At 42.0% G+C, this 9992-nt stretch overlaps 1 protein-coding gene across 1 annotated transcript; it reads left to right on the top strand.

Annotated features, from left to right (window-relative positions):
- Positions 1-7774: 7774 nt before the first annotated feature.
- Positions 7775-8545, top strand: NHLH1 (nescient helix-loop-helix 1). Its single transcript, XM_053475215.1, has one exon. The coding sequence runs from the start codon at positions 7935-7937 to the stop codon at positions 8319-8321; it is 387 nt and encodes a 128-aa protein (XP_053331190.1). The 5' UTR covers positions 7775-7934; the 3' UTR covers positions 8322-8545.
- The last annotated feature ends 1447 nt before the right edge of the window (positions 8546-9992 follow it).

Below are 9992 nucleotides of genomic sequence, written 5' to 3'. Positions count from 1 at the left end.
CTTTGATGGCGCGCCTCGCATGTGGTTCTAGACCTACAGCCAAGCAAGAGCCAAACCTTTTAACTAACCTCAAATATCAATTATTAATCAATAACTGTCTAGCCAATGGGAAACATGTCGGGGTAACCCCTGGCTTTGATATCCCAAGGGGCAACCGTATCATGAGCACAGCCTCCGAACATCGCGCTGCCTGGGGCAAAACGTCCTTTATAGAAATATTGAAACCATTTCATTAGAATCAAGTTCAAACCAAAAGACACCAATGCCGCCCCGTACCCCACGCTCCTACTCTTTTAGGCAAGAAATATTATTTTTTCCACAATAATTTACCGCATGACGCCTGCACGCAACATGTATGTATTTAAACGTGATGTATCAAAATGACCGAACACGTTCTACAGACCTAATACTGGAATATTTGGCTTCAATCGCGCTACAAAATTCTATCAAAACCAGAGGAATCGTCCCCGAAAAGTGCGTTTCATTTTAAAATGAAAACGTTTGGAAATAAAAAAGTTTTGCTTGCCCGTATTCTGCAAAAAAGGCACATTTTGAGGGACAATCTGAACGTTTTTACTAGGAACTAAAGATCGCGCCGGCTTCTTGTCGCGATTCAGTTACAGCGCAAACTGTTTTGGAAGGGATCGTCAGATGTTGGGAATTCTCGTCGGCGCTGGGATGGGATCTGAGATTTGGTGCTTTGGCGCCATTATTATTACATAATAAACGTATTTCCAAACATCTGTGGAGCATAAAACAAAATTCCAAAAAGTGACACCGGGAAGCGACTACCCCGCCACGGTGACGCACGCCGCTCTCAGGCTGCAATAACTAAATTGCGCTTTTAATGGCTTTTACGGAGTCACAGAGACAAGCCCAAAGTGTCACCCCGCTGTCCTCCCTCGCTCCCTCGTGGGGCGCTTTATTATCTCCCCGCTCATCCCTTCTGTCACCGTCTCTCTGATTCACGGTCCCTGGGCTGCGTATCCCCGTCCGCTCCCTCCTATCCATTCCCTCCTTTATGAAATATGCATGTTGAACAGATGTCCCCATCCCCTCATCCACACACAGCCCCGGTCCTCACTTATCCATCCATCCCTCCCTCTGCCCCTTAGCCAAGTCACAGGAGCGCTCCCACCCCCCCAACTCCCTCATCCCCTGGGTTTTCCCATTCTGTCGGCCAATGGATTCCCCTCCCAGCTGTTTAATATGAATGATGAAAGGTACCGCAGCAGCCAATCAGATCACTGACAGCTTCCTCGTGCGAGTCTCCTCTCTCTATATATATAAACATATGGGAGTCCTATACACATGGGTGTATGTGCATTAAGCTTGGTGCCTGGCTCTGTGCGTGCGCGGCAGAGCTGCTTATATATAATTTAACTTTTTCTACATTTTTAAATGGAAGCAGAACAATCTGTGTTTTAAGGCACCAAACTTCAGAAGTTCTCTCTCTCTAAAACACCCAGCAGAGGGTCCAGCTAAAAACCTTAAGAGAAAATCCCCAAAACTTCCTCACCCCGGGGTGGGATTCTCGGACGCGCAGATACGCGGACGCCTGGTTGGGAAGGACCATGTCATTTAAAAGTAAGTGCTTCTTTTATGATATATATTTTTTATTATATATATTGTATTATATGTTATATTATATGTTATATTATTTTTATTTATTATATATATATATATATATATTTAATGATAATTTTTTATTCATTTTTGTAACAATCCTTATATTTGAGTGCCAGTAATGGGCCAGATTGGGTTAATTTTCCTATACAAAGAAGCATCCCCATTAGTAGAACAATAATTACTAACTATAAATGGCATTAATGACTTTTTAAATAAAGAATTGAGTGTGAACTGTGATTGGCTAGCGTATCTGCCCATAGGTACTCCATATATTAATCGTGGTATGAAATGTTCCCACCCTATGGGGTTAAAAGTGTTTCAGTGCCAAAGGAAACAATGCATCAAATTCCCCACTGGTGGTTAAACAGTTAACTCCTTTGTCTGTAACTTTGTGGATTTTGTGTGTTGTGGGGAAAAGCCAGACTTTAGGAGCGGCTTAACTTATTTAACCCCCCCCAACCCAGCATTAATCATAATAATCAGCTGCCAGATTCATACGGAAGACGTATTAATAACCCCGCTGTGGGAAGCAGTTACCCCATCACTTTTTTTTTTTTATTTTATTTCATTCTCCAGCGACGAGCGTTTTTGTTTTATGGGAATGTCTTGAAGGTACGTTTCAGGATCCTGGCAGCTGAATAGTTAATAGGCAGTTCTGGGCCACGGAACATGTTTTTTGAAGTTGCACAATCTACGCTCATGCGCGTTCCTTTCCAAAATATAGCCCGACCGATGCTCGGCTTCCCATTTACTGCCGTGAAACAGAGAAATCCAAAAATTTAACCCCTCGCGTCAGTGAAAGGAGAGTGGGCTTCAGGTCCCGGCGACTTGTAGACATAAACGCACAAACCGTAGGAGGCAACGGCAGCGAAGACCTCTCTCTTCCACCCTTTTCGATTATTTTTATTTAATCCGTGTTATCCAGCCCTTTCAATACCAGAATGTCGAGCGACACGCAAAGAGTTAACGAGGGACATATGTTGAATATCGGGTTTTTTCGCCCGGATTTTTCTGGTTATTTATTTATATATTTGTATTAGCGTCTCCGCCTTTCATTACTGGCCCCATCTGGCAAGAAAATTGTGAGACGGATGCATTTGGTTCCACAAGGGAATGCATTATAGCACTTCGGTGACCTCTCTTTTTTTCTCATCGCATCTGTCTGACAGTTCGCAGTGATGAGAGCGTTGTATATCGACGATGTCAGTACGATTGCGGATTTGAAGCCAAACGTACATTATCGTTACCATTTCTGATAGAGCGGTGGCAGGCAGGTACCCCAAGCCGGCCGGACCAGCAAAGAGACAGACGTAGCGCTCGCTTTGAACGCTCTTCGGTAGCGTGATCGTCGATGTCTTGGGCAGCTCAAACCACTTCATGTTAATTATTTCGTTAGCGGGATGACCTGCCAATCATTCATTGTAGAGAAATGAGTTAATTGTCCACTAAATTGGGCAAAGTGGATGGAGAGGCTCGGCGAGAACCCTCAGCCTGACAGACGCTCACACAAACTTTACAAAGAAAATCTGGAGTGCTGTTGAAAAGCCCCCTCTTCCGGGATCTTCTAAGCCATTAACGAACTCTCCAGCCAAAACTTTAAAAACAAAAAAAAAATCTAAAATGTGGAAAAATTGCCTGGATTCCATAGGTGAATCCGTAGCGCTGTAGAATTTTTGTTGTAGAATTATTTCGGCGAAAAACATGTGGTTACTGAATATGAAAAGGAGAAAAAAAAACACATTCGCAGTAAATTCACTTTATTTGTATTTTTTTGTTTTTAGAAAAATATATAATTTCTAAATTTATATAAAATACTATAGGAAAAAGGGGACATAACTACAAAAATTATTATTATATATGAAATCCAACTCTACAGTAATTTTATACACGAAGGTTTACATAATGACACAAAACAGAGAGTCTAATAATGCTAATAAATTATAGGTAAATACAGATATATATATATATATATACACACGTATATAATATTAACGGTTTGGAGGAGTGAAACATTTAGCGCTTAAAGGTTTCATGAGTAATTAATCTGATCTTAAGGTGGATTTAACCCTTAAATGAAAGAAAAGGACCATTTGAGACCAGGTCCAGTAGAAAAATAAATAAATAAACAATAATTATATAAATAAAATACTAGGGGTTGTTTATCAAGATCCTCAAAAATGTATACAAAATAATTGGCACTTAGAATAAATAATTAAAAAATTTGGTATTAAAAAATGTAAAACAAAAACAAAAAGTGGGGGTATTTAATATATATATATATGTATGTATATATATGCATATATATTGGATATTATGAAACAAATCATATTAATGATTGTTCTGCAGCTAAACTCGGTTCCCTTATGGAAGGAACTACTTTTAGTTTTTCTTTAAAGATTAAATGCCAGCGTTTTCTTTCTCCTCGTACCTCCGGGAGACTTTTATGTACAAACAAAATGTACTTTATTTAAAAATGTATTGAAACTGCATTAGGAAAAGCGCTTTAATTTACTTAGAATTACTCATACGCCGGGCTGCGCGCATTAAGTTGGCCAGAAAGATTTCTTTTAAAACTTTTATTATTTACAGTAAAATATTATCTTGATATATATCTCCATGGATGGGAAGATCCCCTGGCATCCAGTCTCCTGACGTTCCCGTTTGAAATACAGCGTATTCGATCGTTGAATTGCGTTTCATTAAACTATAAACATCTCTAATGAGGCTCAAGTGAGCCGCGGAACTACTTAAAAACAAAAAAAAAGAACATTTATAATCACTAAGCCACAAACCGCATCGGAGTAAAAAATGAGTAAAAACACACAAAAAAAGAGAGAGAACTCGGTGGCCACATCGGTCATACGAAGATCTCTCTGCGGAACGTAGCTGCAAATCCTAGAAGGACGATAACGAGGAGAGAAACGGCACGAACGTCAATGAGAAGTTTGGGACTTCGTAACGATCATCTCGTTAACGAGTTCTGGAACATAAACCCCACGCTCCGTATTTAAGACGCTGGCGCCCGCTGAGTGGGGTTTTTTAAGATTGGTCCCTAGAAGGGTTGAGATTGTTGAAGGTGCTGGAGAAGACCCCTGGGTTTGGGCTGGGGTGGGGTGCAGGAGGAGGCGTTTGCAAAGGATTAGCGTTATAACAGGCGCGGGACGGATGCCCTGTAAGCGATCGGCGGGCCATCCTTCATCGGTTGATGTGAATTAGCGTCGTCCGATCTGGCGGCTGATAACAGATGCGATCTCTTTGATTCTCATAAAACCCGAAGCCGGCAAAATCATTTAAGATTCCAAAAAGAGAACAAAAATTGCACAAAAACAGAAAAAAAAATTCAGATTCACAGTTTTTTTTTACCCATTTCTCCCTAATTTGACGTCACGTTACATATTAGAAGGTGTCGGAGGCCAGGGGTATTTTTTGCATTTTTTTTTAATGGTTATATTTGGTAGTTTGGTTATTTTTGACTAAAGCTGGAATTGCGCGTGGGGTCTGCGCTCGTCTGCCTGCGCGCCCCGGGAAGGTGTCAGGCGTGTTATTATTATCTGTTGACGGCGGTTGATGTATTGCGTGTTGTGTAGACCAAATGAAATAATGTGTTTTCCATACACAGCCGCCGTGGAATCCAATCTCCGAGATTGCATTACTGGTTAGTAGTGAAATCCGGCGACCGTAATCAGATGAGTTGTCGGCCCTCGGTATGAAAAGGGTCCATTTTAATCCGGTTTCCCTCATGACAATAGGTGTGCCGCATTTATCATTCCCCACTCCGTCCGCCCACGCCCGTGTCACCGTGGAATAACACGCGGGAAGGAATGACATCTGTGTTGTATGGGGTAATTCACTTGCGATGAGCAGCCCTCTGCTTAAACGCTTGCGACAAGGCTTCCTTTGGACGTGATTAGCAGAGAATAGGGACCAACGGGGGCATCCATAATCCCGCTGTCCTCCTACCGCGACGGATGAGACAGCTCAGAGGCAAAGTGAGTTATGTCCGATGTCTGTCTTGAGCTAATGTATTCTGTGTATGTTTTGTTTAGTCAGCCCCTCGCCTGCAGAGCTTACATTCTAAGGGCTGTCACATAAAATATGGATGATGTATAGGTTTAAGTTATGATTGGAAAAACAAGCAGTTGCGTAGTACGTAGCGGAGATCACCTGCTCGGTGTTAACCGGGTACGAACGTTTAAATGGGTGAAATTCGGTCAAAATCCCCATTTTTCCCAAGTGGTCCCAGGAGACCGCGTGGCGCGTTAAGTTAAATCGTTTTAATGTATATTACGTGTTTCTTGGGTTTGCGACGTAATCTGTCCCAGCATGCCCCTGGCCTCTTCTTCCTGATTGGCTGCACATTCTGTATCTTGTTTAAGTCTTTGCAACATGTCTTAAGTGGTGCACTTCTCATGGCGCAGAAAGAGAGCTAGAGGAGTGCCCCAAATAGCCATACGATAAGGTAAGGGCTGTCAGATGACCACGTTATACGATTCCTGTGGTCCGAAAATATCTTACAGCACGAATAAGGGCCAGGCTGGACGGGCCAAACGGTTCTTATATTTCTAGCAGAAATGTACCGAACACCGGATTATACGTCAAATTTCTGCGCTTTTAATAGATAACGCATATTCTTGACATTGGGACTTGTTTTCCGAGCAGCTGAAAACGTCATAAGGGTGGTCTCGCAATATACTAATGGGTATTTTCTTAAACCATCTCCCAAAAAAGCATCGCTCATCACCTCTGGCACTCAAAGGGTTCATTTAAAGCGAGAAGGAGGGCTACTGGATGCCAAAATCACCCACTGAGTCCCAACCTATTCAACGGCTGATAAACAAAGCATCTGGGTTGGGCTCCATATGTCCCGAGTGTTAGAGTCAGTGACATACGGGCTAATTTAATATACACTTCCCCAGACCCCGTGCACTCTCTCCCCCCAACCCTCTGCCTCCCTCCATCCTCCCTCTGTCTCTCCTTCCCATCCATTCACCACCTGTCCTGTCTCAGGAGACCCCCGAGAGAAAAATGCTTTTTCATTTACATCTATATTTATGAAATGTTCCCCCCCGGGCGTCTGGCCACTGCCTTGGGTGCCTGATTTTGCATCTCTCATTTGCACGACTTGTCAGTTCTGCTTAGCCTCAGAGAGAGACTTTTCTGTATGAAATATCACTGCCAGGAATAACGGTGTAATCTCTTCCTCCCATTGTATCTCTCTGTCTGACGTTTACCAAACCTATATTAATAATTCCCCCCCTCTACATCTTCCTTTGTTCCCGCTGGCACCTTTCTGCGGCTTATTTCATCAAATAATTAAAATAAAATAATTAGTATTGAGAAAAGAAAGAAGTCCCCTAGATAGGACATCAATCAATATGGCAAATATTTCCTGGGCATTTAATATTTTTTATCCTTACAAATAGAAAATGGTCCCGCCTGCCATGTGTCTCATTTGGGAATTTATCTGATATGGTATCCCGAGTCCAGCACCAGTTATGAAAAACCTATTTTATTTACAGACAGGGGTTCATGGAGAACCGGCCCGAGAATTCTATCCTACAATGAAAGAGACAGCAATTCAAGAATAAATATAATAAGTAACGTAAGATACGAGCTATAGCTAGGTAGGTAAGAGAATCAATCATTACAGATGATATCCGGACATCGTTAAGGAGAAGAGTAATGGAAGGTGAAAAAATAAGAAGACCCCATTATGATACCAAGAGCTTTGACCGGTATCGCTGGCCAAACCTGTCCTTCTCAGAGGACGAGATCAAAAAAGGGTCTAGGATTTGCCTAACCCTGCACACAACTTGAGATCTCCACAATTTGCTTTTTATATATATAATAGCTTACTTTTTTGGTTTTAAACAAAGGTTTCAGGCCGCGTAAAGCGATACGGTGAGAAATAGACCCGGAAACGTAGAGACCTTAGATACAAGCCAGGCGTAAGTTTTATCTCTCTCGTTAGTTTGGATCAATCTGGGTGTTTAAAGAAAATTTGTTCTTAAAAGGTCATTAAGAAACCCTTTTCATAATATCTCTCTCTCTCTCTTTGTTCCAAGGACAAGCATCGAGACCAGAAAACGTGCGCGGAAAAGAAGATTAAAGATAATATCATCAAGGCTTCCCACCGTTCATCATCATCATCATCGGTTTAGGGCGAGGATACATGTTATAAGACATCTCCGACTGATGCGAGTTGAACGTCCCTTGATTTCGCGTATATTCCTGAGGCACTTTATTTGGAGGCTTGGGCCGGTCGAGTAACCCAGCACCGAGTCTTCTAGCTAGCAGGTGGAGGAATGATGTTGAACTCCGATCAGACTGAGATTCCCGCTCATTCAGAGACGGAGTCCGTCTTCAGTGACTGTGGTGGTGGTGGCCTAAACGATTCAGGTGTCATCGGCTTGTGTGGAGAAACTCGCATTTGTGAAGCAAACGATGTAGTGAAACGCGAGCTTCAGCACTTAAGCCGCGAGGAACGGCGCCGCCGGAGAAGAGCGACAGCCAAATACCGCACGGCGCACGCTACGAGAGAGCGTATCCGAGTGGAAGCTTTCAACTTGGCCTTCGCAGAGCTCCGCAAGCTGCTCCCGACTTTGCCCCCAGACAAGAAACTGTCCAAGATCGAGATCCTCCGACTGGCCATTTGCTACATCTCTTATCTCAACCACGTTCTAGATGTGTGACCGTTGGGGATCTAATTGATTCTCCTGGGACCCTCTTTAACAAAACTGCTGCTTCTTTCAGCTATAAATTGGGACCTCATGATAAAAAATATCGGGACCAAATCTTTCTTCCCGCTGAATATCTTTGTAGTCCCCCATCTAGAATGTAAAGACTGTGGTCAATCAAAACCCCCCCCCCCGTTGTCCCGATCGACATTTTGATACATCAAGGTCTGACCATCTAGGTTGAAGGTCTCAACAAAAAAAGCACCTCTGGCTTTTTGGGAAGAAGCGGACCCTCGAGTAGAGTCTCACTACCATGAAGTGTCAACTACGTCATGGCTGTCATCTTCATGTTTGGTCCACGTGAGCCATTCTTCAGACACTGAAAGGGCACTCTACACGAGTCTTAGTGAAATCAACCTTCTCCTACACCAGACGGAGGACGTAAGACCAGTCACATTCAAGCTGCACTTCCATGTTATGTCAAGAGGTCTCTTCTTAAATCTACGAAGAACAAACCGCCGACTGCTTCATCCCGTCAACCAGAGAAAGATCCTAAAATGTCTGATCATCAACGGACGCTCGATCTACATTCAGGATTATGCTATTGGGCAATTTGAACTTAATTAAGGCCAAATTATCTTTAGATAGTTCTACTTGATGTTGTTGTATACCGATATTACCGCTAGTACCACGTCGGGGAGGGATAATTTGAATTGTTCTACCGTGTAGGGTGAATGTGACGTAAACGCTAAAACTCTATCTGCCGAGTGATTTCTCTTCTTCGCTCAAGATTCCGGACACAAAAAAATACCCAATCACCAACCTCAATAATGACAATTAAAGGAGCCTCATCCCAGACAAACCCTCCTTATATATTTAAAGATAAATTAAGATTGTGCACTTTTCTTTTTTCATAAAAAATATATATTTTATGAGCTTTTGGTCTGCTGCGAAATCGCAGCTAAAAGCAAACGGGATTGCTGTACACGGTGAAATTCATTAGGAGATTTAGCTGCTCGCCCCCCCCCCCCCGTTACAAAAAAACAAAACAAAAAACATTTCTCCCAAGTCAAAGTTTGTTACTGAATGGAGTTTTGGGTTTAAATCCTTTTATTATTCTTATTTAATTGGCCGTGGCCCCTTGGCGAACTTAAACAAAAAATGTGTAGGCAACAAGTAGTACAACATTTTTTTTTTTAAGATGGGAAATAAAATAAAAAAACTACGAGCAGACCTTCAAGTTTTACACACGATAAAAATAGTAAAAATTCACAGAAAATAATTATTTCTGGTAGAGTGGTGAGGATTTACTGTGAAAAAAATCTGTTGATTTTTGTGTTGTTTTTTTTTTAATGTCGTTTACCGTTTCCTCTACTTCTTCTGCTACCTTACCGTCATTGTTTGAGGTTTACGATATCTATGTGCCAGGAATTATTTATTTAATTTTATTTATTTATGATAGTCGATATTTATTTGCCGTGATGTGCACTTTTTAATGAGTTTTAAAAGAAAGAAATAAATGAAATAAATCCGTGGATATGTTTACCGGCCTCGGGGCAAAGGCAAGGGGAGGCTGCACTTAAATTTTACCTCCGTTCGGTGGCCTACAACCTCCTTTGCTCTGCAGATGTTTGGCTCTCTTTGAATAAGCCCTGAAAGCTAAGAAGCTGTGTATATTTTGACAAT

Source organism: Spea bombifrons, chromosome 9 (genome assembly GCF_027358695.1).
Source record: "Spea bombifrons isolate aSpeBom1 chromosome 9, aSpeBom1.2.pri, whole genome shotgun sequence".
Classification (NCBI taxonomy): domain Eukaryota; kingdom Metazoa; phylum Chordata; class Amphibia; order Anura; family Pelobatidae; genus Spea; species Spea bombifrons.
This window is presented reverse-complemented; position numbering and strand designations above follow the sequence as displayed.

Bases quoted from the DNA above. Each gene is read 5' to 3' on its own strand.
- NHLH1 (XM_053475215.1), top strand. From the start codon at position 7,935: ATGATGTTGAACTCCGATCAGACTGAGATTCCCGCTCATTCAGAGACG.